Raw genomic sequence first — 26,660 nt, 5'->3', positions numbered from 1 at the left:
AGACGCGCGCGGGTGCGGGCACCCTTCACGACTTGGCACCCGCACCCCCACATGCCCATGCCAACTCTCCGTCTCTCTCTCCAATGCGTTCCCGAAGCTTCCAACGTGCCCACGCAACGGCTCGCCATGGGATACCAGTCTCTACAGCAATATTTTAGCACCGCCGTGGCACCGTGCCCGTGACCTTCGTCCCCCCGTCGCCCAACATGTCCTCAATAGCTGCCCTGGGAGCTGCTGTCTCCAAGTCAGCTGCCCATGAAGCAGCAGAGGCTCTCTCCACATCTGCGGTGGGAATGAAGACAGCCGATGCCCCTCCCCCTGCCAGCTTTGGTCTACTGGCTCGTGTTGTTCTCTCCGTCTTCAGCGTACTGCCCACCGTCCTGTACTGGGTGACATATACCTTGCCTACATGGCTGTTCACGCTCTTTTCCATGAGCTTGACCTTCACCATGAACTTTACAACCTTGTACGTCTCCTCGGCCGCTGCACGGCTTTTGCTGAACCGACTCCCAGGATGCTCGTCGTCGTCTTCGCTGTGTCCACGGTCAGCTACTTTGTCAGGTACCGGTACATGACCATGTACGCGAGACTGCCGCCTGAACCACAACGTGAGGAACCACAGGTCGAGGTTTTCCCTGACAGTGCCGAAAGCGACTCCAAACGGGGCTTGTCCAACTACCTTGATGAATTCCTAAGCGCTATCAAGGTCTTTGGCTACCTGGAGCGCCCGGTATTTCACGAACTTACGCGCACCATGCAGACTCGCCGCTTGGTGGCCGGGGAGACTATTCTCTTGGAGGAGGAGAAGGGTTTCTGTCTTGTGGTGGATGGCTTGGTCCAGATTTTTGTCAAGTCAAATCGCGCAGAATCGGATTCGGATGAGGAGGAGCAGGGAGTGTCTGCTCAGCAAGGCCCCCGCCAAGGCTATCAGCTTCTGACAGAAGTGAAAAACGGAGCACCAATGTCTTCCTTGTTCTCGATACTCTCTTTGTTTACAGAAGATGTAAAGCTGCGTCACGACGAAGAGGATCAAGCAGGTCTGAGCGTACCAGTATCGCCACATGCACAAGGCAGACCGTCCATATCGCGAGCAAGCAGTTTTGCCATGGACAACTCGAGACCCCATACTCCTCGGGAGAGTTCAGAATCCAAGTTGCATCTCCGAAGAACATCAACGATGAACAGTCCAACAGCAGGCGGACGGCTCGAAAGCGTACCGCCTCTGTCGTTGGACATGGATGGGTTCGGGGACGAACGTCTCAAACATACCAAAACCCGAAGGTCACCCCAGCACTCTACAAAGGCCAAGTCTGCCCACCCAGACATTGTTGCACGCGCCACTGTAGACACAACCATTGCCATCATACCCGCTACTGCATTTCGTCGATTGACGCGCATATACCCAAAAGCGACGGCGCACATTGTACAGGTCATCCTTACGCGCCTGCAAAGAGTCACCCTCGCAACCAGTCACGAATATTTGAGCCTAACGAATGAGGTTCTTCGGACGGAAAAGCTGATGAACAAGTACACAATGTACGATCTACCGGGGTTCCTGCGGGATGCTCCGCTCGAACGACTCAAGGAAAAGTTTGCCCAAGAGACGGAGCGTATTGGCCCGGATGAAGGCATGAAAGGCATCGCGCTGCACAACCCTGGAGCCGGCCGTCGACGAAGATCGAGTGTGTCGCTGAGAAGAGGGACAGCTGCACAAGCGCGACTCGCTGCTGCGCGCGGGGCTCAACTCGATGCTGGTATTGACATACGGCCCAAGATTGCCTCACCAGACCAGGGACCGCGCAACGATCGTATAAGCGCAGGCGATCTCTTGACCAATTCACAAATGGCCCGGACAGTGGGTCGCAGTGGCCGCAACAGCTTCTCCCAGCCATTTCAACAGGATCGCCGCGATATTCGCACGCCGCTGGACGCTGGCTCCTTCAATCCCTTTGCTTCTCCCTCCCTGCGCCCTAAGACGCTTCACCGTCAAGAGTCGATTGACGAGGCCACTGTTTTCAGAGAGTCTATACTTGGGTGTATGTTCAAAGCCATTGGGCTCACCAACCCGGAAAACCCGATGCCCAAGCCGACGGCGTCAGTGGAGCAGTCACCTCAGCTTGTTTCGTTTGACGCTACCAGGCAAAAGGCCGTCTTCACAAATGCATTTGGCTTCATCGATCCTTACGCCGCCTCTCGCGATGGAGATACCGAGTCTGTTGCATCTGCGTCAGGCATGTCCGGCATGAGCGGTGCAGGGTCGCACAACATCCTTGAAGAAATTGTAAACGACGTAGAGATTGTCTTCTTCCCGAAGAATTCGGTTCTTGTGGAACAGGGCGAACGAAACCCGGGCCTGTATTACGTGATTGACGGATTTCTTGACGTGAGCGTAGCAGTGGAAGAAGAGGCGCGTGAAACCAACCCGCTCGGATCTGTTCTGAATGGCCCTGTGTCTACCGAGGAAGAACTCTTTGGCCCTCCGCTCCGACCGGTGGGCCCGACTACTCCTTCGTGGCCTGCGACTGACAGCGCGAAAAAGAAGCGTACAAGACGAAGCTTATTCATGACGAAGCCTGGCGGCCTTGCAGGTTACCTTGGCGCAATATCATCGAACCGGTCTTTCGTGGACGTTACCGCTAAAACCGACGTTTATGTGGGCTTCCTGCCCCGTTCGGCCATTGAACGGATAGTGGAGCGCTACCCAGTGGTGCTACTTACCATGGCTAAGCGCCTGACAACACTTTTGCCGCGGCTGGTTCAGCATATTGACTTTGCACTTGAATGGGTTCAAGTGAATGCTGGGCAAGTCATCTACAATCAAGGCGATGAGAGTGATGCCATCTACATTGTTTTGAATGGACGATTACGAGCCATCCGCGACGCTGAGACCAGTGGCGTTAAGGTCATTGGCGAATATGGCCAAGGCGACAGTGTCGGCGAGCTCGAGGTGCTCACCGAGTCCTCTCGTCCGGGGTCGTTGCACGCCATTCGGGATACGGAACTTGCAAAGTTTCCAAAAACGCTCTTCAATAGTCTCGCTCTGGAGCACCCTGGTATCACGATCAAGATTTCGAAAATCATCGCGTCTCGGATGCGCGCCTTGGTCGACGATCCACTGTATGAGCAAGGCAAAGATCGGAGCGCCAAAGCCACGCGGGCGAATGTATCTTCAACAATCAATCTTCGCACGGTTGCCGTTCTTCCGGTATCAGCAGGGATTCCAGTGGTTGACTTTGGGAGCCGTCTTTTGAATGCACTCACGCAAATTGGCATGCCCCAGGGTGTCGTCTCTCTCAACCAAGCCGCCATTCTGAATCATCTCGGCCGACATGCCTTTAGCCGAATGGGCAAGCTCAAGCTTTCACAGTATCTGGCTGACCTGGAGGAGAAGTATGGAATGGTCATCTATGTCGCCGATACACCAGTCAAGTCGCCGTGGACACAAACATGTATCAACCAGGCTGACTGCATTCTTCTTGTGGGATTGGCCGAATCATCGCCAAACATTGGTGAGTATGAGCGCTTCCTACTGACGACGAAGACGACTGCACGAAAAGAGTTGGTGCTTCTGCATTCGGAAAGATACTGTGCGTCTGGTCTGACGCGGAAGTGGTTAAGAAACCGACCTTGGATCAATGGCAGTCACCACCACATTCAGATGTCGTTCCGCGCGACGTCAGAGCCAGTTCATCATGCCGGGCGACGGTTCGGAAACGCACTCAAGCAGCGAGTGCAAGTCATCCAGGCTGAGATCCAAAAGTACACGTCGAGAAAGGTTCGCCAAACGCCGCTCTACTCTGCCGACACACCATTCAAAGGCGACTTTCATCGGCTTGCTCGCCGCCTGTGTGGTAGGTCGGTCGGGCTTGTATTAGGCGGTGGGGGTGCTCGTGGTATAGCGCATGTTGGCATTATCCGAGCTCTCGAAGAGGCAGGGATTCCGATTGACATTGTAGGGGGCACATCGATTGGGAGTTTTATTGGCGCGCTGTACGCTTGGGATGCAGATGTGGTTCCCATGTTTGGCAGGGCTAAAAAGTTCTCTGGTCGCATGGCCAGCATGTGGAGATTTGCACTTGATCTCACATACCCGTCGTAGGTGGTGGATATACCTTGTGGGCGGGAAGCATGCTAACTGTGGGTAGTGTTTCATACACAACGGGCCACGAATTCAACCGCGGCATCTTCAAGACATTCGGCAACTCTCAAATCGAGGACTTTTGGCTCGAGTTTTACTGCAACACGACCAACATTAGCCAGTCGAGATCGGAGGTCCACACGTCTGGCTACGTCTGGCGGTATGTTCGTGCGTCCATGTCGCTTGCCGGATTACTGCCGCCGCTATGCGACAACGGCAGCATGCTTCTGGACGGAGGCTATGTTGACAACTTGACCGTGGCACACATGAAGGGTCTTGGCGCCGACATCATCTTTGCAGTGGACGTGGGCAGCCTGGACGACAATGCACCGCAAGCGTTTGGCGACTCGCTGAGCGGCTTCTGGGCAACGCTGAACCGGTGGAACCCATTCTCGAGCTTTCCCAACCCGCCGACGCTGTCAGAAATCCAGTCTCGGCTGGCATACGTGTCTAGTATCGACGCGCTGGAGCGAGCAAAGAATACCCCGGGGTGCAGATACATGCGGCCGCCAATCGACGCTTACGGCACGCTTGACTTTGGGAAATTTGACGAGATCTACGAAGTCGGGTACAAGTACGGTACGATAACATGAGAATCGGGCCGGCGACAGAATTTTCGGTACTAACAGCGGTGCAGGCAAAGAGTATCTAGCGCAGCTGCGAGAACAAGGCGTGCTTCCTGTGACTGAGGAGACGGAGAAAGAGAAGAATCTCCGACGGACAATGGCGCCGCGACGGGCGAGCATCTAGCGTGCTTTGCTTGCGCAATGCCCGCAAGCTGCGGAGAATGCTGGCACTAGGCTGGCTGCGGGCAGAGTGGATATCAGGTAATGGAATGCATGGGCGCTCAGCATTCCTTTGCCCAATGGGTGCTAGGAATGCGTGTGGATGCACCGACGGCCGCCTTGGGGTTTGGTGCGCCGCTTATCGCGTCCCCTGCCCACGACCCGACTGCGACTGGGGCGGATACTGACGGGCTAGTTACTCGACAGCATAGATAGCAATCCATGCCCTCGTCTCGCTCACGGCCTGCACGCTTGACCAGAGAAAAAAAACCAGGCCCTTGAGGTGTCCGCCGCTTTTTTGTCCTTCTTTCACTTCGCCCTTTTTCCGTTCCTTTTCGACTGCGGCAAGTCCGGGTCCAGCCCACTATCGACGTCACCGCGGCTGCAGCAGCCAGTCTTTGTACTACTGCTGCTCCCCCAACATTTCTTTCTGGGGACCATTGGCCCCTCGCCTCCCCCTCGATAATACCACCACAGTTACACAGCCAGCATGCGCACCGCATGTATCCGGGCTGCTAGCACCGCTAGTAGGCTCACACGGTCGTCATGTGTCGCACAGCTGTCGCGACCACAACTCGCAGGTAGCTCATCGCGAGTCGCCGCCTACCAAACCCGCCAGAAGCTGCAAAAGCGCGCATTCCAGCAACACGCCGCATCCTCACTGCAGGCGGCCGCGGCTGTCGTCGAGGCTGCCGACGATGTATTCGACACCCCGCCTCAGCAGACGGCCCAGGCAAAGCCGCTCGAGGCTCTCGATACCTTTCCCCGCCGACACATTGGCCCCTCTGCAGAGTCGGCTGAAGCCATGCTGAAAGCGCTCGACCCGCCCGTGGGCAGCCTGGACGAGTTTGTGCACCAAGTCATCCCCGCCGACATCCTGTCCGGCCGTGAGTTGAATATTGGCAAACTCTCGCAACACCACGACAGCGAATGGCAGAGCAACGGCGTGCCAGAGTCGGTTTTCCTCGAGAATGCAAAGGACATCATGAGCCAGAACAAGCCTGGCAAGAGCCTGATCGGACAAGGATACTATGGCACCAAGGTGCCAGAGGTGATCAAGAGAAACGTGCTCGAGAACCCCGCATGGTACACGAGCTACACGCCATACCAGCCTGAAATCAGTCAGGGACGCCTCGAGTCGCTGCTCAACTTCCAGACTATGGTGACTGATTTGACGGGCCTCAGCATCGCAAACGCATCAGTGTTGGACGAGCCTACTGCGGCCGCCGAGGCCATGACCATGTCCATGGGCATGATGCCGTTGTCCAAGCAAAAGAGCAAGAACAAGACGTTTCTCGTATCTGACAAGTGCCATCCACAGACACTTGCTGTTCTGCACTCGCGCGCTGAAGGCTTTGGCATCAAGATCGAGGTGGCCGATATACTCAAGGACAACAGCAAGAGAGTCGAGGAGATTGGCCAGGACCTAGTTGGTGTCCTGGCCCAGTACCCGGACACAGACGGAGGTGTCAACGACTTCCGCGGACTCTCTGAGAAGGTGCACAAGACGGGTGCCCTCTTCAGCGTAGCCACAGATCTCCTCGCCCTTACTCTGCTCACTCCGCCAGGAGAGTTTGGCGCCGACATTGCTTTCGGAAATGCACAGCGCTTTGGTGTACCTCTGGGCTTTGGCGGACCACATGCCGCCTTCTTTGCCTGCGACGAGAAGTACAAGCGCAAGATTCCTGGCCGCTTGATCGGTCTTTCCAAAGACAGGCTCGGCAACCCAGCGGCACGCCTTGCCCTGCAGACTCGCGAGCAGCACATTCGCCGCGAGAAAGCAACGAGCAACATTTGCACGGCCCAGGCTCTTTTGGCGAACATGAGCGCCATGTACGGTGTCTACCATGGACCCAACGGCTTGACTGCGATTGCGAAGCAGGTCGTTGCCAAGGCCCGCCTTATCCAGCAAGCCATCGTGGATAACGGATTCAAGACTGGCCAGCGTGGAAAGATGGACAACACCCCCGTCATGTTCGACACTTTTGTTGTAGAGACTGACGACAAGACTGACGGGATTATTGCCAATCTCGAAAAGAAGGAACTGCTCGTGAGAAGAGTTGACGACAAGCACATTGGTATCTCTGTTGACGAGACCACGAACGCGCACACCATTACCAACCTGTTGGGAGCGTTCCGGACGTTTGGCAAGGGCGACAAGACATCTTTCAACGAGCCTGTTGATATTGAGCTCCCCGCGCCATTCAAGAGGACCAGCCAGTTCATGACGCACCCAGTCTTCAACTCGCACCATTCCGAAACTGAGCTTCTCCGATATATCAACCACCTATCTTCAAAGGACCTCTCTCTCGTACACTCTATGATTCCCCTCGGTTCATGCACTATGAAGCTCAACGCTACCGCTGAAATGGCTCCAGTCTCTTTCGACACCGTTTCCAACCTGCACCCTTTCCTTCCTCTGGAGCGCGCCAAGGGATACACAGAGATGATCAAGCAATTGGAGGATGATCTAGCCGACATTACTGGGTTCCACTCGGTCTCGCTCCAGCCCAACTCTGGTGCACAGGGTGAATTCACTGGTCTTCGCGTCATTCGCAAGTATCTCGAGCAGCAGCCTGGCAAGAAGCGTGATATCTGCTTGATTCCCGTCTCCGCTCATGGTACTAACCCCGCCAGTGCTGCCATGTGCGGTATGCGCGTTGTACCCATCAAGTGTGACCAGGCGACTGGCAACCTCGACATGGCGGATCTCAAGGCCAAGTGCGAGAAGCACAGCGAAGAGCTTGGTGCTTTCATGGTTACCTACCCCAGTACTTTTGGTGTTTTCGAGCCCAACGTCAAGGCGGCCTGCGACCTTATCCACCAACACGGCGGTCAGGTCTACATGGATGGCGCCAACATGAACGCACAGATTGGTCTTTGCTCGCCCGGTGAAATTGGTGCCGACGTGTGCCATCTCAACCTCCACAAGACTTTCTGCATTCCCCACGGTGGCGGTGGTCCTGGTGTAGGACCCATTGGTGTCAAGGAGCATCTCTCGCCGTTTCTCCCAGGCCATCTCCGTGGCGAGACTGGTGGTGAAATGGCCATTCATCCTGTCAGTGGCGCCCCATGGGGTAGCGCCAGCATTCTTCCCATCAGCTGGGCCTATATCAAGATGATGGGCGCAGTTGGTCTCACTCAAGCCACCAAGATTACGCTCCTCAACGCAAACTACATTCTCTCCCGCCTCAAGCCACACTACCCCATTCTTTACACCAACGAGCAAGGACGATGTGCCCACGAGTTCATTCTCGACGTACGCGGCTTCAAGGACAGCGCCGGTGTCGAAGCCATTGACATTGCCAAGCGTCTCCAAGACTACGGTTTCCACGCTCCAACCATGAGCTGGCCCGTTGCCAACACGCTCATGATTGAGCCTACCGAGTCAGAGAGCAAGGCCGAGCTCGACAGGTTCTGCGATGCCCTCATCTCCATCCGCAAAGAAATCAAGGAAATCGAGGACGGCAAGCAGCCCAGAGAAGGAAACGTGCTCAAGATGAGCCCACACACTCAGCAGGATCTCATCACCGGCGAGTGGAGCAGGCCGTATACCCGTGAAAACGCAGCGTATCCTTTAAGCTATCTCAAAGCGAAGAAGTTCTGGCCTGCTGTCGCGAGGTTAGACGATGGTAAGATGTCTCCCCCCAAAACCTTCATAATGCAGTATGACTAACTTTATCACAGCCTACGGCGACACTAACCTCTTCTGCACCTGCGCCCCCGTCGACGGCGAAGAAAGCGACATTACCGGTGCCGCTGCGCCCAACCCAACCTAAGCCAAATCGCCCTGAATTCGCTGATCCCGGATCAACTCCACCGCTACACTTTCATCCTCCTTTCTACTTTTTCGCTTCTCCCTCTTTTTTCTTCCCCCATCTTTTTGCATTAAACAAGGTGTGCGCGGAGAGGACACAATGGGCACATCATCTTCCTGCCTATTGCCTCCCCAGTAATAATCTTCAACAAGCCACCCTCCCCCTCCCCCACAAACAAAGCGTTGGTGTTAACGGCGTCGATAACCTTGATCTTTTCCACAAAAATACCGTGTCATCTCTCTTCGACTTGCAACTTTTTCAACACGTTGCTTGGTTTTTGCGGTATTAAAAAGGAATCTGGGGGGGGTTTTTTTGCATAGAAACGGCGTTTTCTTTTTCTTTTTCCCTCTTTTTCTTTGGAGCCTGTCCGTTTTAACGGGCCATGGACGGAGAGTTGGAGGGGGAAGAAATGATCTGGTTACGGTACACACTTGGATGTATACACACATATATAGTGTGCAAGTAGCACAAGTACAGATACAGATACACATACACATACACATGAAACAATCAAGTATACATGTTCAATATGCAATGTGTAATGAATAACACACAAGTTCCCCCTCCCCCTCTCACACACACATATACTCTCTCTTTTCTCGCTTGCTTGCTCAACTTGATGCTTCGCATACTCTGTATCACCATGGCTGCACACAACCTCCATCCATCCATCCATCCATCCATCCATCCAATTTACCTTTTCGACACACGTGATGATTTTTAATACATACATGCGACTATCGGTAAAACACACACACACACGACTGAGTCTAGAATTTGCCCCTTCACACACCCCATACATCTGAACCCTTTTTGACCACTGAATAAGTAATATCAGGTGAGTTAGTGTGTTTACCAACTAGCGAATATCTACTTTTGTATATCTATTGTTATTCTTTCTTTTTTCTTCTTCTTCTTCTTCTTCTTCTTCTTCTTTTAGGTGGTGAGTACTTATATAGACACGCCATCTAGCTAGCATAGCGGAGGAGGAAGAAGAAGAAGAAGAAGAAGAAGAAGAAGAAGAAGAAAGATAACAGCTCTTTCGCTATGTATGTATAGTTGCTTGACTCTCTATCTCTGTCTCTACTCCTCTCTCCTTCCAATATCCTCTTTGCTTTTCATATCAACAAAACTAAAATACATCTACTACTCCGTTTACTTTTACTTTTACTTTTACTTTCCCCGTATCCATGTCTGTGTCTAATAGTTACTATGAAATACACGGTATCTAGCCTAAACTCGAACCCTCTATATAGTCTTGCCCCCTCCCCCCCCCCGAAAAAAAAGAAAACTTCTCTTCTCCTCCTCCTCCTCCTCCTACCGTACTGAACTCAAGTCCAGCACGTCTGCAAAACAACACCAACAACAACAACAACGCTAAACAAACACCCAGATTAAAGAGAATCAAGAAAAGAAAACAGAGGAGAAAAGTGGTTATGTAGGATACATATTCAAAAGAGGAATAGTAAAAACATGAAAGAGGTACAGGTGGGTAGTATCCTATAGGCGGATTGAATACAAAAAAATAACAAAAAAACCACACATTTTGTACTCGTACATCCCATTCGCATGTAAAAACGCCTCGTAAATGCTTCCAAAAAAAACACGCATACATCCTGGTTATCCCCAGTTTCGTTGCTCTGCTCTTCATCACCACATTCTGGTCTTGGAGCAAATCCCAATTTTTTAATTGTATTGTCTGCTCTTAGCAGCCCACTCGTCTTCCTTAGCCTTCTTCTCAGCCTCGAGCCTCTTGATTTCTCTCGTGACGCCTCCGGATGCCCTCCACCAGAGATCAGTACCGCTTCTAATCAGGCGTTCAGCGGCACTCGTAGGCCCATCAACGGCAGGTCTGACGTCGAGGTAGAAGACGGGCTCGCCCGTGGCTTCGGGCGCACCCTCGTAATAGTCGATTACGTAGCGAATCTCCTTGCAGCCCTTTTCGTTGCAGCGCTCGACGAACCAGTCGTGGCGGTCAAACGGCGGGGCAGTACCGAACCTCTCTGGCATAACGTAGCCCAGCCACTGCAGGATCTGGGATTTTGGCGTCGGCTCCGTCGGGCGACCGGTGAAGCGGAGGAGTTTTGGAGGCGGAATGTCCTTTTGGTCCCATGTTGTCGTGTCGAATGGGTTCTCGGCTGTGCCGAGCATGAAGTTGGCTACGTCTTCGCCTTTCTTGCAGATCTCGTAGCCTTCGGCGAGGCCGCGAGAGAAGCGGCGTTCCCAGCCCATGATTTCCGCCCATGCGCCCTCATTTAAGAAGTTGTGCACGCCCACCATGCTTTCTACGGCGGTAATGTCCGTGTCGGTGTATCCTTTGCGCAGCATGGCGTTGTACATTTGCTGGGGTGAGGGGTATTCCCACAGCGAGCCGTCGCCCTTGGGAATCGTAGACGTTTCGCGCTCAAGAGGTAGGGTTTGGGCTTGCTTCTCTGCGCGCTCGTTGGACAGGTCCGAGAACATGTTGTTTAGAGGGTTGAGTCGGGCGAGTAGGCCGGTCTTTGGTGGCGGTTCCGATGCACCAGCGGAGGATTTCTCAGGTGGGACGTAGGGACAGGCGCCTTGCGGGGTCTTCTCTGCGACAACGGGCGGCGCGGGCTTCTTGTGCATTGGACATTCGGGCTACAGCAATGTCAGAGGCGCACGAGGATAGAGAGAGATGATACGTACGGGAGGCTCCATACTGCCTCGCGGCATGGGATGCGGAGCAACGCGCGCAGCCGGCGCAGCAGGTGTGCTGTCTGCCCAAAACCAACCCATTTTGTAGTCGTGTAAAGAGAAAAAAGTGTCTTTGGGTATAGGCAGGTAAAAGTATGTAGGGCTGGAGAATGCGACGGGTGGCGGAGATTATCGGGAGAAACAAATTCGTGCAGGGTTCGCTCGCATCGTCATCGCTCTGCTGTGTCATCTCCACTCCGATTGGCTGGACACTCCAACACATATGAATGCAAGGCAAGACTAAACCCAAACGTGGGTTAAATTGATTGGTCTTCATGGATGACGTATGCACGCAAGGTCTGTTTTACACATTTCGGGTCACAACATCTGAGCTCTCATGGTCCGCGTTCCTCTATGACCCCGCTACCTTTGCTAGCTGCCCAGTGCCTCGAGAGCTGAAGATGGCCATGATGCCAAAGCTGCCATAGAAAAGAATCATGGGGTATGCCACCAAACCTCGCATTGATGTCATGCGACCTGTGATAAAATTAGCGTATGCTACGTTGAACTTGGGGAAGCAAACCTACCAACAACAGTGAACATGGAACTCGAACTGTAGGCACACCATGTGATCGCCAGACTCGTAAGGAGGTAGCCGAATAGTCCGTCAAGCGGTACGAAAATGCCGAATATGGCTACCAAGACAAGGGGGAGCAGGCAATAACCCAGGACAGATGCGGATCGCGGGAATGTCAGCGAGGAGCCTAGGTGTGAGCCATGCGAGTGGCTGTGGTCTCCAGGCGTCGCCTCAACTGCATTGACAGACGGCGACATGAGTGAAAGGATTTGGTGAAGCAGGATAGTGCCAACAAACGCCAATCCTGTACAATGTCAGCCAATATTCGTATTGGTTAAGTAAACAGGCATACCGTAGATGTAACCGAAGTGGAGCTTTCCAGATAACTAACAATGGTCAGCATGTTCTCCTGTAACAATGCGTTGTACATACTAATAACGATGTGCCGAATATCAAGAAGAACAGGATAGGGCCTGCCACGTCGCTGTCATCCATAATGTGCTGGTCGATGCGGCCAAAAGGGTTCAAGACGGCCAAAGTCTATCCGATGTTAGCCAAAACACAAGCCAAGTATATCGATACCCTACCTTCATCTGTATGTGTTTGAAGTTGACTCCTAGCTCTTCCACTACACTTTGTCAGCCTATCCATATACTTCGCGTGTTCGACGTTGCGTACGTAGCGGTGGTTCTCCTTCGTATCTGCCCATGATTAGTACTGCCCTATACAGGAGCTGCATTCACATACCCCTCTGTGCCAAACGCCGCCAGCCATCCTGTGCGTAGGCCTGAGCTGCCCACGCCCATCTGCCCGCTCACTTGGGGAGCTGAAAATCCCGCGCCATATTGAGGCGGATATGCCTGACTTGTCGATGCGCCATAGTTTGCTTGGAACGGTGTCGAATGTCCAGATACTGGTTGATTCGAAAAGGACGAGGAGTAGAACTGGAGGTTTTGCGCATTACCTGCGCCATACTGAGGGTTCTTTCCATAGCCGTATTGCGACATGGTAGGAGTCTTCGCGCGCGCGAGGGTTCTTGGAGTGGGGAAATGTGTTGAGAGGTGGTCAATTGGGCGGGAGGTTAAGGAGGGTGCCTGGCGGAGCTCGAGCAGTGGTCGCGGTTCAAGTTACGTGGAGCGAGGGTCGACGTCACCAGCGACTATGGAAGGGAAAGGACAGATCGCATCGAAAGGCAAGATCGGAGTAGGATGGCGGGTTGGTTTGCTGGGATGCTACAGAGCAATTGTTTTGTTCGCGGTGTTGCGACGCAAAGTGACAGCCACATGTCATCGTGTGCATCGGCACTTTCTTGTCCTGATTCGCCGACGCGGCTTAGTCACGGCTTTCAGTTTCAGGCAAGATCACAACACGGCTCATGGAGTCAACACTTGTGTAATCTCTATTCTGAAATAAAGCACCATCACATTCACAATGTTGTATTTTTGCGTATTGGATATTTTTCTCAGATAATTGAGAGGGGGTGTTGAATATTGCTACCAAGAGGAGAGTTATTATACTAAGAAAGTCATTATTCATGTGCCAGCATCAATCATAAACAGCGCCTGGCTGTAGCCCTATAGCGGGCACGAAAACCCTCGAGGTGCTGCGGGGTCAATTCAATACATCTCTACAGTCCTTCGCGACGTGTAGTTGCACCAGTCACACTAGGTTGCGTTAGCTTGTAGAGAGCCTAGTGCCGTCCAACGTACCATGGTGTCAGAAGAGGCATCGTTATCCTCACGGCAATACTCATTCTTGCATTTCTTGCATGTCCGGATAAAAAGCTCCTTGCAGCTTATGCACTACTCCCTGTTAGCGTGGCTTGAATGAAGACGCAAAGATGCATACCGTATGGCCACAGCCGAAACAGTCACGTCTTACACCGATAATCTGTAATTCCTCACGTCAGCCTGTTTCCTGCTTCGAAATTCAGCACATACCTTGGCGCGCAAGCGGCAATTTCCAGGTGCAATTATCCAATAACCAGGCTCCACGGCTAGTCTAGAGAAGACTAGTTTCCGGAATCCAGCTACTTCATAATGGCCTCCAGGTAATATAGCTTCTCGCGCGCCAAGGTAGATTTTCATCACCACATTCCATTGCTGCCAGCGCCAGCCATCATCTCTGAAGGCAGGCACTCTTCCACACAGAGGTCCATAAGTACCTTGGTCTTTTGCTTTGGGAGCATGCAACTGGTCCCGTCGGGCTGAATGGTCTCTACAATATCCGTCTGCTGCAGTTCGGTTCTTTGGACGGTACTTGGAACCACGTAACAATCCTCATCCCACCACTTGTGGCACCTCTCGCACCATCGGCCTCGGAGGCAATCTTCGCATCGCACTATGAGAGGCGGAGGAGCAGAGCCGTCAAGGGTGTGCGGCATCTGGGCAGCACGGACCGAGCTCCCATGGAGCGGAACAGGGCTGAGCAATGGATGGTGAGATGGGCTAGAGTAGCCAAACACGGCTGGTCCTTCGGAAGAAGAATGGCACGTCTCGCAACCAGATGGGCCCAATGCGATCGTGGCAACCGACGGGCGGAGGAAGGATGCAGGATGGTGTGCTGGTGCGACGGCAGGGTCCCTGATGTACGCTTTGCTTGGGTCGTGTCGTGGGCCTCTGCAAAGCACAGCATCAAAGGCAATGATGCCCTCGCATGCCTGGAGCACTTCTGCCCATTCTGGAGAGGGCCGCTTCTGGATCATCTTTCCAGAGGACTGGTACCACTTGTCTGCTGTGCGCGACAGAGCAGCGTCCAGTGCGTGCTGAGACTTTTCGTTCCATTGTGCGCCAATCTGCGCTCCCCTGGAAGACATGACGCCTCTGGAGACGGGCGATGGGAGTCTTTTCCTCGGAGGCGAGGCGGGGCGCGGTGGGGGGTCGCGAGGCCCAAAGAGGTAGATGCCCTTGACGCGCGGGGTGCCGGCGGGTCTGGACGGACGAACCGCATACCGCAGGTATTGCTGGAGCTTTCGCTCGTTCAAGTGCTTTGTTTCGCGAATGGAAAGCAGGCGCACGTTGAAGCTCTCTTCGGTGAGCAGCTCTTTGACGAGCTCTGCTGTTACGCTGAGCCCGTCCAGCACGAGGGTGTGGACGTTTTGGAGGACATGGAGCTTGTCGAGCCTGTTGAAGATGTGGCGTAGGGGGCCGCTGTAGAAGTCGTCTTCGGTAAGCGCCTCGTCCATGCGCTCAGCGCGGAAGTTGATGCCGCCTACATCGAGGGGGCCGTCAAAGGGCACAATGGCGGACTTCACCGGGGAGAGATCCAGGTAGCGAAAGGCCTCGGGCGACTGGATGACGACATGGTGGAGGGCCTTGCAGGTGCGGGACAGGTTACGAAGAGCAGACACGGGGAGGTAGGGGGCGGTTTGGCGCAGGATGAGCGTGTTGGAGAGTAGGTCGGCCAGGGATGTAGGAAGGGTGTCACAGTAGGTGGCAGGGCCCATGGCAGGCGCTCAGGGGGGAGAGGCAGAGAGAAGCAAGCTGGCCAGCTGGTCAGAGGGGTACTCACCGAATCTTTATCACGGCGAGGCGAGGGCGCCCAGGCGGGACACGTGCCCGTGATGCGATGGTGCAGATGTGCGTGTGCTGGGGGAGTGGGTGAGGCAAAAGCAAGGGCTGGCAGACGTTGGGAGGGTGCGGAGTTTGGGGATGCGCCGGCGCGTGGGATGATGGGATAGGCGGCCCCTGCGGCGATCGCAGCGACAAGACCCTGCCAAGCGGGGTAGAGAGGCATCGTCGCGGCTTGCTGCAAGGCCAGCCGGCCATGAAGCGTGCGTTGGAACGCACATTGCAGCCAAGCCCGCACACAAAGGCTTGCCTGTTTGGCTGCGGGAACAAGGCCTCGCCGCCGCCCCAAGCCCCGACCAAGCCCGCCCAAGCCCCCGCGACGTGACCGGCGGGCGATGCGACGCAGCCGGACAGGCTATCTGCCCCGCCTTGACCGGTTACCACAATGAATCGCCATATCGAAGCCGCCAGCCCATGCACTCGAAACACTGCCAATCCCCACACGGGCCTTTTGCCTGTGTCCGCCCCCTGCCTGGTCCTGCGTTTGTGCTCTCGCGTAGCGCTCGGCATCGAAGGTGTATGGGTTGAAAGGGTCGAAGGCGGTGGCATGCGGCCGGTTCGCATCGACATGGACTATGGGGGCTGCGGCGAGCAGCTGTTCCAGGGCCGAGGGAGGCAAGAGGACCTTATCGCCGGGCAGCGTGTTTCGCGTTGCATTGGCGAGTGTGTACTGGGCAGACCACTTGAGTTCGGGCGCGGGCTCTGTTTCCGGGTCCATGGTGGAGGGAGGAGTGCAAGGGGGGGAGGAGGAGGGAAAGGGAAGCGGTAGAGACCGTGGGCGCGACTACATGGAGCAGAATGGAGGCGGCTGACATATGCGGCTCTGCTCGAAGCTTCCACTTGGGTGCAGGTGAAGGGTGTGGCGTCATAGCTTACCTACGCAGGGAGCTGCGCCACAGCGGCGGTGCTTATCGATAAGGCACCGTACCCGCACCGTACCCGCGTGGGCGACGCGTCCAGTCGACGCCCACGCCCACGCCCACGCCCACGCCCACGCCCACGCCCACGCACACGCACACGCACACGTCGACATGGCTGTGCATATGTCACCGGCGCCAGCGGGATTCCAGCAGCTGCCCCACCCTCTGACCTTTCGTCTGGTGAATCCACAAAATGGGAGGGCTGTACATGCAGGAATCCGCGAGTTCTCGGCCGAAGAGGGCGAGATTGTTCTGAGCAGCTTTTTGAACGAGGCATTGGGCATTGAGGAGCGGTCTGCAGAGCCCTCGCGGAACTCCAGTCCGAATGGCCACACAGACGGAGACCATACCATGGAGAATGGCAGCAGCAGTGACGCCCCAAAAATCACAGTACACGCCAAGCAGCTACCCAAAGGCACCTTTGTCAAGCTGCGGCCGCTGGAAGCCGGCTATGATCCCGAAGACTGGAAGTCGATGCTCGAGGAACACTTGCGCTCAAACTTCACAACGCTGACAAACGGCGAGGTCCTGGTCGTGTACGGCGGTCGAGGGTTGGGCGGCAAGCGCGAGGAGTTTCGCTTTTTGGTCGACGGCTTCAAGCCCGAGGGAGACGGAATATGCGTTGTAGACACAGACCTCGAGGTTGACATTGAGCCTCTGAACGAAGAGCAGGCTCGCGAAACGTTGAAGAGAATAGTGGCCAAGAGACACCGCGCGCCCGGCACAGAACAAGGCAGTTCAACCGGCGGTACAATCGACATATTCAATGCGCAGTCCGGACAAGTACTTGAGGGCGAGTACGTCGACTTTGAGTTGCCGTCATGGGACCGATCTCAGGGGCTGGAAATCCTGTTGGATGAGGTAGACGCCGAGGACGACATTGATCTCTTCGTCAGCCCGTACTCTTCTCGCCAAAGAGTTCGCCCGCGGGAAGACGAGCACGTTTTTGCCAATCTCTCCAGTAGTTACCCAAAACGCATACGCCTACAGCCTACCAACGTCGAACTCGATGAAGCAGAAGCAGTATGGATCTCAGTACACGCATATCCGGCGGAATCGCCATCCAGCACGCCCAAGCCTTTCCGCTTAAAAGTTTCGATATTCGACCCAAAGACGGAGGTAGATAAGAAAGCCAAAGAAACCCCAGATGATTCACATACAGTCGGCGAAGACGAAGTGGTCTGCAAAAACTGCAAGCAGATAGTGCCCAAGGGATCTCTCTTCCTCCACGAGAATTTCTGCCTCCGGAACAACATACTCTGCCCCCAAGGCTGCGGCCAAGTCTTCCAGAAGCGCTCTCAAGATTATCAGAATCACTGGCACTGTCCTCACGACACGTTTACCGGCAACACGCCTCTCAGCCGCCAGAAGCACGACGCCTACTACCACACTGCACAAACATGCTCCTCATGCGGCCTCGAGTTTCCCTCTATCCCCACGCTCGCCCAGCACAAAACCACAATCTGCCCCGGCAAACTCATCCTCTGCCGCTTCTGCCACCTGCAAGTCGCGCAAGAAGGCGACCCCAACGACCAGTCCGCCGAACTCCTCCTCTCGGGCCTCACCCCCCACGAACTTGCCGACGGCGGCCGCACAACCGAATGCCATTTGTGCAACAAAATCGTGCGCTTCCGCGACATGGCCACACACCTACGGCACCACGACCTGGAGCGGCTTTCCCGCGCGGCCCCGCGCCTCTGCCGCAATTACCCGCACCACCATGACTATCTACATTTGGGAGGTGGGGGATTGGGAGATTGCTGGGGAAACAGAGGGGGGGGGGCAACTATGTGGGCTTGTCTTCTGTTTTTTTTTTCGGTGTGTGTGTATGTGTGTATGTATGTGAAGCTGTGTTTCTTCAGAGTTGCGCTTGGGGTTCTACTCTGCTGTATGAAATGCGAAAGGGAGGAAGGGAGAAAGGGATAAAGGAATGGGGGGGAGGGCTCCGATAGACATGCATGATATCAATCCAACTTGTGAAATTCGCTCTGGCCTAGTTGTTGTTGTTGTTGTTGTTGTTTTTCTTCTTCTTCTTCTTCTTCTTCTTCTCGAGACAGAATTTGATGTTCTAGGGTCTATCAGGAACGTTTGTTGGTTATATAGGGATATTCTCATGGGAATATACAAGGGTATGGGGGTATCTTTATCTCTCTCTCACACACACACTCTCTCTCTCCAATCCAATCCAATCCAAGCCAACATGCTACATACAACTAACAACCATCTCTACACACATATACACTAAACAGACAGATACAAATCCAAAAAACAGCCGCCCCCCTCCCTATCTCTCTCTCTCTCTCTCTCTCTCTCTCACTGCCCCGCCTCAGCCCTCTGCGGCGCCCACGCCTTAAGCCACGCTCGGGCGCGATCCAAATCCGCGGCTTCAGCCTCGAGCGCCGCAACACACCACTCAAGCGCATACCCACCTTTACCCTCTATGCCCGATTCCGCCGCCAGCAATTCCGCCAGGACCCTTGCTTTGTGGGCTCTCTCGTCGACGCAGAAGTGCAGGGGGGTATCGTACCCTTTTCCATCTACACCCTGGAGGAAGGGTTTAACCATTGGAATGGCATCTTTGGTTGCAACGGGGGTGTCGGGGTGACCCTTATTTTTGCGTGCGGAGCGACAGTAGGGGTTTGCGCACCAGGGTTTCGCGCAGCCGGTCAGGAGCTGGCTGAGGTAGCGGCGCTCGATGCGGCGGCGGAGCGCTTTGGCGTCCGGGTCGTGTAGAGAGACGTAGAGGGGGCCGAAGCATACGCTGCAGAGGCCGATGTCGTTGCCGGGGCTCTGGCCCTTGCGGGTTCCCGCGCGCGTGTCGCCGGATTTGCTGGCGCCGTCTTGCGTGCGGCCGCAGTTGATGTCGCAACCAACAATACAAAAAAAAAAGAAATTCGCAAGATCATGTGTGTGTGTTGAATGTTCTGCTTTGGCTGCCCGTCGCCCAGTCTCTTGGTGCACCACGACATATGTTCTCTTCTTTCGGGTCCTTCGTTCATTCATTTCCACATGCATTCCGTCTGGCCTTTATGCCCGGGTATATATGTATATCTTTGTTTTTCGACGGAAAAAGCAGTATTTTCACGAGGCTGCCCGCGTTTGTCTACGACTTTGACTCTGCCTCCTTGGAATGGCGGTCGTGCTCATCGATGTCGCTGTCATGTCCAGATTAGCCCATGTACATTACCGTCAAAACCTGTAATAACATTAAGGAAAAAAAAACATACGTAGCCTCCCAAGGGTAGTTGATCCAGACATCGCCAACAGTCCTTGCGGCAATATATCTGCCCTTGAGAATGTCCTGGGGCAGCTGGCCCTTCTTAGCCTTGTCCTTGTTGTGCAGGACAAAGATGGAGAAGTTTGTCTTTTCGCCCTGGCGACCGAGCTTCTCGACGGCGGCTTCGACGTCTTTTTCCAGCTCGCGGACGGCGTACTCGAGCGTTGTGCGCGTGTCGTCTACCTCGTCGACAATGAGCACGTTCTTGCCAATCAGGTTGGCCATTTCGAGCGACGACAGGTCGAGCCACTGTGTGCGCGTGACTTTTGTGCCGGGCGTCTCCACGTCGGCGTCGGGGCCCGAGCCGAGCTGCTCGTACAGCGAGAGCCCGATGGCTTGGATGGGGATGTTGGGGCTGCCGGGCTTCTTGAGGAACGATCTGGTGTGCGTGTATTAGACGTATGCGTTGTCGCAAGTTTGGTACGAGCGCATACCGGAGAATGCGCGCGGGCACGTAACCTCCACCGCCAATGGCAATCATGAGGTTGGGCTGGAAGTCATTGAGGATCTGCTCTGCTGCCTCCTGGCAGAGCTTGTGGACCTGTGCGACTTCATGTCAGTGTTGTGCTGGAGGCTGGCGCGCAAAAGAGGCTTGCGCTAAGTACTTAGGCGTCAATGAGTCAAGAAACAGAGTACATGCGAATCTGCCTCTGACAACCCAAACCACACATGTGGTACATTAAAAGGGTCGCATAAGCGTAGGCACAATGCGGGGGTGCATACTCGCACATGCGACAGTTACTACATACCTGGTTGTATGTGACGTAGATTTTCTCAACCATTGTTGCAGATTGTGGCGGTTTGGGCTTTGTTTGGGAGGCTGGATTTGGAAGCGAACGGAGAAAAGGGTGGGCAAGGCTATGGAAACTATGCTTGAGAGAAGAAGAGAAAGGAAAAAAAAAGTCAGTAGCCGCGGCAGGGTACAAGTGGTTGCCTACTTGGGCAGGCCTGGCTAGAGCGGCGAAGGCCGAAAATCCATGGTGGGGTTGGCCGTGCCATGTGCCCCGCGGTGGGTGATGAGCCAATCAAGTGCGTGTACGGCCGTCCGCTTGGTAGTCATTCACAAGCATCAAGAGCATGCGTATCGAGCAAACACTTGGAATTTGTCGTCTATTACGTGGCAATCGAGTAGAGCCGGATATGGAAAAACCAACAAGTTTCACCCGCCTTCTTCTTGGATACCAAGCAAACTGTCCAGCCTTTGGGAATGCGCAAAGGCCTGGTTTGGCTTCGTTTTTAGCTTACTTCGCGGTTGGGCAATTCTTCTCTCGGAGTTCGCCGAGAGCAAGGTTATTAAGGTACCCGAGACCAAAAAACTCGCCGCCCCTTGGCCGATTGCGATTCTCTTGGAAGGTTAGCAGATAGACTGCATAATGTGCAACTCTTATGACATAGTGCTCGTTTAGCTGTATAGGCTCATGCAACGGAGGTTTCTCGAAGACGATTTCCCTAGGTTCGCAAACGTATGGAACATAGGCTTCTGCGTCACGAGTACCCATGTAGGCAATCATGTCTCCTTTGGCGTCTCCTGTGTCGGATCGGAATCCGTAGCAAGTGTCTTTCCACCATGCTGTTGAGTCAGTGAGACCATCTAGAGGCACGCGAGTGCGAAGTTTGGACAGCTCGCATACGCTCAAGTCGAGAGTCTTTTGATCAAACTGAAGCAAAAAATACTCGGCCTCGAGAACATGGTCTCCGCGTCGCTTCATTAGCACATGGGTCGTGAAGACGGAGCCCAAATCGTCTCGTGGGACAAAGCGTCTAGAGCTCGGCCACTGTGGGATTTGGTCGATGTCGGGGAGGCTTGGGCGAAAGATGCTGATACGCTCCCCTTGATATGTGTATTTGGCGACTACCAGCTGGCTCTGCTGCGGCATGTCATCTCTAGGAATGTCGATGACAAACATTAGGATGACTGTTTCCGAATCAGGTTGTACAAAAGGGCACATGCGCCGCATTCTGCTAGACGTTGGTCAGCACGCAAGACAGCTGTGAGCGTTACTTTCTAATGTTGTTCTACATTGTGGCTCAGCAAGTAGCAGAGCTCACTCACTCTGGGCAATATCCATGGAAAAGCGGGTCAGACTCATGCTTGATGTCAAACGATCTTCCCCGCTGCGTGTCGAAGTCCCAGATGAAGACGGTTGTGTGTTTTGGGAAGGATCCCACGCATGCAACAGTCCTTCCGCGGCAAACCACATCGGTCATGATTGTTCTGGATGGCACGGTGAAGGTCTTGGGCTTGCTGGTGGTGCGGAGGTCGACGACGTAAGCCCTCAGGGCAAAGGTTGTGAGAAGTGCAATGTGGTCCGAGGCAAAGACGTCGCAAAACTGTTCACGTGCGTCTCCGGCTATGCTGCGGAGCTTCCAGGCGTGCAAATCGAGTATATGGGCACAGCTTCCGGTTGCCGAGTTTTGTGTCCAGATGAAATGGTGGCCAGCCAGTGTGGGTTTGCGGCAGGGCTTGTCCAATAGTATCTCGCAGACAGCTTCTGGTTGGCCGGTGCGGAAGGCATGGATGCGGCGGGCAGTCTTTTCGCAGAATGCATCATGGGCGTGGTGGAGGCTGAGCGTGCCCTGGTACCAGGCATGGAGGCTGGCCTTGGTCACGTGCGGGCTGCGGAGACGATGGGACCATGGCCTGGAGACGGCTTGCAGGCGATAGGGGGCGGCTGGGTCCAGGTAGGTGAAGATGGTGGCGACCAGCTCGAGGGGCAGACGGCCAACGATGTCGGCGTGGAAGGAGCGGCGGCTGGTGATGGCATGGAGGGCTCTCCACTCGTAGGGCGTCAGCTCTGCGGGGAGAAGGGCCAGGACGTGTTTCCTCTGGTGGGGGAGCAGGCGCCTGAAGGCTCCGAGCACGTCGTTGTCGTCGTCCATGGCTCGGGGCTTGGAGGGCGCGGGAAGGCTGGTCGAAGGGAGCTGACTCGATGACAGCCAGCGACTCGTCGAGCGACTGACGTGCGGTGTGGCAGGGCGACAGGGCGTCTGTGCGCATACTCGGGGTTATCCATGTGGCGAGTCACGACAGAAAACAGCCGTGGAACAGGCGTGTCGACGGCGGAGTAGGTTTGGCGACGGCCGCCTGTGGGTGTGGGTGTGTGTGTGTGCGTGTGTGGAGTCGAGCATGGTTTCGGCCGTGGTGGTTCACAGCAGCAGCAGCAGCTATAGCGGCCGGCACACTATACATACCGCGACCCCGCACCAGAAACGGTTCGCGTTGTAGTCATATTCCAGGCAGGCTGCGATAGTCCAGGCGCGTTTCAGTTGCTCGTCGGGCGGTGCCAGTGCGCTGCCGCCGGGGCCTGAGCAGTGTATCAGTGGTGGAGCGGCGTGGTGGTGGGTGCGCGTGGAGCCAGAGCAGAGGCCTTGGGATCCCCCATGGTTCGACGGCACCGCTCCCGTTCCGCGCCCTCCGCCCGTGCAGACTGAGTGTGCTGTAGTCGGCCGGCTCGCCGCGTGCTGGGAGTCGGCGGCGGCGAGGGGGGGCGTCGTGGTGGTGGTGGTGGTGAAGGGCGCCAAGCAGGCCTTCGTGCCCGCTCAGCTCGGCCCAGCCCAGCGAGCCCATGGATGGGGGGTGGATGGGTGGATGGATGGATGAGCCTCTCTCTCCCTCTCTTCCGCTCTCTCGCCCTCTCTCTCCTGTCGCCCTCTCGGGTGTGTCGCTCCCGCTTCTCGCTCTGCCTCGCTCGCGCTGCATGGGCTGGCGTGGATCCCATCCCGCCGCCGTCAGCACCCAAAAAAAACAAGGGAGCCACAGCCGTCGAGCTACGGCCAGAGAGAGAAACGCTCGGGCCCCTCCCGGCCTCTCCATCGTCTCCTATTCCATCCGCATCCCAATCCCCAATCCCAGAGCTGCGGCCACTCCCGATCGACACAGGAGCCGCCGTCTGCTACGCCCTCTCGTCGTAGCGGTATCCCGACCTTTCTGGAACCCATCTTGGCCGCTCCCACTCGCTCGCTCGCGCGCTAGACGAGGAGCACCTGTTCCTGTTCCCCAGTGCCAGGCTCACTCGCACTCGCATGCACATGGTCTCCCACTGCCACTCCTTGTCGCAACTGCATCCCGGGTCCCTGCATCCACTCGAGCTCGTGCGCTGTGCGAAACACCGCTGAGCACTCGTACGCCTGCGACTGTCGCCCTCCTGTCTGGTCCCGTCTGGTCCTGTCTGGTCCTGTCTGGCTCCGGCATCTGCTGCACCGCCCTCACCAACCCCCAAGCCCCCTCCCCCCCGTCCATTGCTGCTCCTGGATCGCCCCCTCTCCCACAGGCCCCCCAAAAAAGGTCGCTCTTGTGCTCGGGCGGACCAGCGCCTCAGCACTGCGCCCGCTCTCTGCTGATCGCCTCCCATCCGCGCCATGGCTTCTGTTGCAGAGGCCCGCCGAAGTCCTTTCTCCACCGATCCTCACAATCCCAACCTTCACAAGTCCATACCCATCCTGCCCTCGTCCGGCTCGACTCTGGCGCCCCCTCGCGACCCCATGGACATTACGCCCACGACGACGACGCCCACGACCACCACGACCACGTCAATGGGCCCGCCCGCCATCAACTGCCCGCCCACGACCGACCGCAACGGGACCGGCCCCTTCCACGCCCAGGCGCAAGCGCAATCGCAGTCGCAAAGAGAAGGAAACACCGACTCGGGCAACACGTCGCCCAATGGGAACTCCGCGCCCGCCGTCGGCGCTGCTGCCGCTGCTCAGCAGCCAAAGGTCGTGCAGACGGCCTTCATCCACAAGCTGTACAAGTGCGTGTGCCCCACGAAGCTACATGATGCAAAAACATGCATGCTCTACCCCCGTCACCACGACGACGACGACGACTACTAACACGCCCTCGCAGCATGCTCGAAGACCAGAGCATCCAGCACCTCATCTCGTGGGCGAGCACCAACGAGAGCTTCGTCATGTCGCCCTCGAGCGAGTTCTCCAAAGTCCTGTCGTAGGTACCTCTCTGGAGCTATGGCCTTTTTTATATTAATCCATCTAACCCGCACATGCTAGCTCTTATTTCAAACACACCAACATTTCCTCGTTTGTCCGCCAATTAAACATGTATGGGTTCCACAAAGGTCGGTATCTGGCTAGTTTTGTCGCGTGCTACCCCCCGGCCATGACGTACTGACGCCGGCACCGCAGTGAGCGACGTCTTCCACACGGGCTCCCCAGACACGCCCTTGTGGGAGTTTAAGCACGGCAATGGCAACTTCAAGCGTGGCGACTTGGTCGGCCTGCGCGAGATCAAGCGACGTGCTTCGCGGCATGCGCTCATCCATCGCGACTCCTTCTCCGCACCCAAGCTCCCCACCGGCCCGCCAGCTGGCCAGCCCGTCGAGCCAATGCCCGACCCCACCGAGTCACGCCTCCAGAACCTCGAGCACAGTCTCTACGACATGCACACGCGAATGCAGCGGACAGAGGAAACGTGCTCGTATCTCAATCAAAAAAGCTTGGTGCTGGCAGAGGGCATGATGCGATGTCACCAGGTAAACAAAAGGACATGTGTCTAGACCACATCTACAACAGCTAACGTCTCCGATTAGTGGAACCACGACCTAGCAAATTACATCATGGCCATGGTGCCTGATCCCGAAAACCCTATCCACCGAGATGGTATGCATCTGCTGCCGCATGTGAAAATTGGCGCGACACTGACACTGACACTGCTAGTCGCCATGATGCAACGTGAAATCAGTCGCCAGACCGATATGCTCCGGGCGCTCGAAGCACCAGAGGAGCCCCTCTCTGCACGGCAACCTTACTTTATGCAAGTCGACAGCAACAACGGGCCACCTTTGTCACCTCGGCAAATGCCACAGGACAATGTAACAGAATCAAGGCGAGGGTCCTTGGCGGGTATCTCGCGGCAAGCGCCATACAAGCCCCCTGTTCCGGCGCACCTAGCCATTTCTCCGCGAAGATACGGCTCAATAGGCACCGGCAATTACTCACCATCTTCATCTAGAACCCCAGCGTCGCACCAGCCACCCCCACCTCCGCCCCCTCCGCCAGCGCCGGCGCCGGCACCTCCTACGGTCCAGCAACCGGGAACGGGAGCTACATTGGGAAGCAATCTCGCTGCAAACAGCTCTTCCCCGCCCTATAACCTGTATAGGCGACACACATCGGCAGATATTCGCACCCATGGCTGGCAACCACATCCGCCGCCCAATGCCCCTCTCCACTCTCCTTATGCATCTGGCCACAACTCGACACAGTGGCCTTCTTCACCCCACCGCCCACCGGTTGGCGGCGGAGACCAACAGCTTCGTGATGCTCTGGAATCTTATCAACTACCTCGCGGTCCCCGGCAGGTGCCATCAAGACATGGTACTCCGCCGGGGTCAAACGATGCCGCGCCATCCACACTAAGCGCTGATAGCGGTTGGACCTTGCCCGGTGCCCGATATCCTTTCAAGGGCATCGATACGCCAGGGCCCCCTACAAGACGCTCCAGTATGGCGTCCAATGTGCACTCTCTACTCAACCCCGCCGAAACCGCAGAACGCGACGACGAAGATGATCCAGATGATGCACGCAAGCGAAAGCGTCTGCAGTAAATTCTTATGCCTTTTGCATCCCCAATGACCGCTACGTGCCTTTTTTTTTTCTTCTGTTACTCTTGTGTATACTTTGGATTTTGGCGCCCAGCGTGCACTCTTTTTGTTGAATAATCTTGTCTTAACAATTTCCTTCGCTATCTATAGTCGCATTACCGCGCACTCTCTTTGCTATATCCGGCTTTCGTATTGTCCAAGTTTCTTTCTTCAGTCAAAGTCATCATGTATGGAAAAAGCACAGAGGGCCAACCATATGCAGGCATTGCACTCGCATTCTGAGGGGATGTGAAAGACGTTTATCATTATTCTCATCGTCATATCATTTGCTCATTGGTACATGTGGAGTCCCGCGTTA

At 55.4% G+C, this 26,660-nt stretch overlaps 10 protein-coding genes across 10 annotated transcripts; 4 read left to right on the top strand and 6 right to left on the bottom strand.

Moving 5' to 3' along the window:
• Positions 1 to 206: 206 nt before the first annotated feature.
• On the top strand, positions 207 to 4,731 carry SETTUDRAFT_34283 (uncharacterized protein; the record flags this gene model as incomplete). The annotated part of the gene is made up of 3 exons (XM_008031275.1): positions 207 to 466; positions 514 to 4,095; positions 4,146 to 4,731. The coding sequence occupies 3 exons, from the start codon at positions 207 to 209 to the stop codon at positions 4,729 to 4,731; spliced, it is 4,428 nt and encodes a 1,475-aa protein (XP_008029466.1).
• Positions 4,732 to 5,413: 682 nt separating this feature from the next.
• SETTUDRAFT_173410 (uncharacterized protein) lies at positions 5,414 to 8,902 on the top strand (the record flags this gene model as incomplete). The annotated part of the gene is made up of 2 exons (XM_008031581.1): positions 5,414 to 8,555; positions 8,611 to 8,902. 2 exons carry the CDS (start codon positions 5,414 to 5,416, stop codon positions 8,700 to 8,702), a joined length of 3,234 nt encoding a protein of 1,077 aa, XP_008029772.1. The 3' UTR covers positions 8,703 to 8,902.
• A 1,525-nt stretch (positions 8,903 to 10,427) lies between these two features.
• On the bottom strand, positions 10,428 to 11,501 carry SETTUDRAFT_95619 (uncharacterized protein; the record flags this gene model as incomplete). The annotated part of the gene is made up of 2 exons (XM_008031580.1): positions 10,428 to 11,363; positions 11,412 to 11,501. 2 exons carry the CDS (start codon positions 11,499 to 11,501, stop codon positions 10,428 to 10,430), a joined length of 1,026 nt encoding a protein of 341 aa, XP_008029771.1.
• Positions 11,502 to 11,715: 214 nt separating this feature from the next.
• SETTUDRAFT_165149 (uncharacterized protein) lies at positions 11,716 to 13,052 on the bottom strand. Its single transcript, XM_008031579.1, has 7 exons — positions 12,724 to 13,052; positions 12,655 to 12,677; positions 12,564 to 12,604; positions 12,409 to 12,516; positions 12,329 to 12,362; positions 11,987 to 12,280; positions 11,716 to 11,936 (listed from the first exon to the last, which is right to left on the bottom strand). Exons 1-7 carry the CDS (start codon positions 12,981 to 12,983, stop codon positions 11,812 to 11,814), a joined length of 885 nt encoding a protein of 294 aa, XP_008029770.1. The 5' UTR covers positions 12,984 to 13,052; the 3' UTR covers positions 11,716 to 11,811.
• A 385-nt stretch (positions 13,053 to 13,437) lies between these two features.
• On the bottom strand, positions 13,438 to 15,421 carry SETTUDRAFT_140950 (uncharacterized protein; the record flags this gene model as incomplete). The annotated part of the gene is made up of 4 exons (XM_008031578.1): positions 13,438 to 13,640; positions 13,686 to 13,778; positions 13,825 to 13,866; positions 14,141 to 15,421. The coding sequence occupies 4 exons, from the start codon at positions 15,419 to 15,421 to the stop codon at positions 13,593 to 13,595; spliced, it is 1,464 nt and encodes a 487-aa protein (XP_008029769.1). The 3' UTR covers positions 13,438 to 13,592.
• A 479-nt stretch (positions 15,422 to 15,900) lies between these two features.
• SETTUDRAFT_22710 (uncharacterized protein) lies at positions 15,901 to 16,263 on the bottom strand (the record flags this gene model as incomplete). Its single annotated transcript, XM_008031187.1, has 1 exon — positions 15,901 to 16,263. One exon carries the CDS (start codon positions 16,261 to 16,263, stop codon positions 15,901 to 15,903), a length of 363 nt encoding a protein of 120 aa, XP_008029378.1.
• A 313-nt stretch (positions 16,264 to 16,576) lies between these two features.
• SETTUDRAFT_22709 (uncharacterized protein) lies at positions 16,577 to 19,198 on the top strand (the record flags this gene model as incomplete). The annotated part of the gene is made up of 2 exons (XM_008031186.1): positions 16,577 to 18,075; positions 18,796 to 19,198. 2 exons carry the CDS (start codon positions 16,577 to 16,579, stop codon positions 19,196 to 19,198), a joined length of 1,902 nt encoding a protein of 633 aa, XP_008029377.1.
• A 130-nt stretch (positions 19,199 to 19,328) lies between these two features.
• Positions 19,329 to 20,572, bottom strand: SETTUDRAFT_43584 (uncharacterized protein). Its single transcript, XM_008031308.1, has 4 exons — positions 20,492 to 20,572; positions 20,177 to 20,283; positions 19,693 to 20,121; positions 19,329 to 19,620 (listed from the first exon to the last, which is right to left on the bottom strand). The coding sequence occupies exons 1-4, from the start codon at positions 20,522 to 20,524 to the stop codon at positions 19,569 to 19,571; spliced, it is 621 nt and encodes a 206-aa protein (XP_008029499.1). The 5' UTR covers positions 20,525 to 20,572; the 3' UTR covers positions 19,329 to 19,568.
• A 411-nt stretch (positions 20,573 to 20,983) lies between these two features.
• On the bottom strand, positions 20,984 to 22,622 carry SETTUDRAFT_140946 (uncharacterized protein; the record flags this gene model as incomplete). Its single annotated transcript, XM_008031577.1, has 2 exons — positions 20,984 to 21,701; positions 21,796 to 22,622. The coding sequence occupies 2 exons, from the start codon at positions 22,620 to 22,622 to the stop codon at positions 20,984 to 20,986; spliced, it is 1,545 nt and encodes a 514-aa protein (XP_008029768.1).
• Positions 22,623 to 24,101: 1,479 nt separating this feature from the next.
• Positions 24,102 to 26,305, top strand: SETTUDRAFT_34274 (uncharacterized protein; the record flags this gene model as incomplete). The annotated part of the gene is made up of 6 exons (XM_008031274.1): positions 24,102 to 24,493; positions 24,589 to 24,687; positions 24,750 to 24,817; positions 24,885 to 25,231; positions 25,289 to 25,358; positions 25,416 to 26,305. The coding sequence occupies 6 exons, from the start codon at positions 24,102 to 24,104 to the stop codon at positions 26,303 to 26,305; spliced, it is 1,866 nt and encodes a 621-aa protein (XP_008029465.1).
• Between the last annotated feature and the right edge of the window lie 355 nt (positions 26,306 to 26,660).

This window comes from Exserohilum turcica (assembly GCF_000359705.1).
Source record: "Exserohilum turcica Et28A unplaced genomic scaffold SETTUscaffold_6, whole genome shotgun sequence".
Taxonomy (NCBI): Eukaryota; Fungi; Ascomycota; class Dothideomycetes; order Pleosporales; family Pleosporaceae; genus Exserohilum; species Exserohilum turcicum.
The sequence above is the reverse complement of the archived record's forward strand: the minus strand, read 5'-3'. Positions and strand labels throughout refer to the sequence as shown.

Coding starts and splice junctions, on each gene's coding strand:
- SETTUDRAFT_165149 (XM_008031579.1), bottom strand. CDS start 12,983: ATGTCGCAATACGGCTATGGAAAGAACCCTCAGTATGGCGCAGGTAAT. Junction 12,605..12,654: donor CGAAGGAGAACCACCGCTAC/GTACGCAACGTC, acceptor GACAAAGTGTAG/TGGAAGAGCTAGGAGTCAAC. Junction 12,363..12,408: donor TATTCGGCACATCGTTATTA/GTATGTACAACG, acceptor GACCATTGTTAG/TTATCTGGAAAGCTCCACTT.
- SETTUDRAFT_43584 (XM_008031308.1), bottom strand. CDS start 20,524: ATGGTTGAGAAAATCTACGTCACATACAACCAG. Junction 20,122..20,176: donor GTGCCCGCGCGCATTCTCCG/GTATGCGCTCGT, acceptor CACGCACACCAG/ATCGTTCCTCAAGAAGCCCG. Junction 19,621..19,692: donor AACTACCCTTGGGAGGCTAC/GTATGTTTTTTT, acceptor TGGACATGACAG/CGACATCGATGAGCACGACC.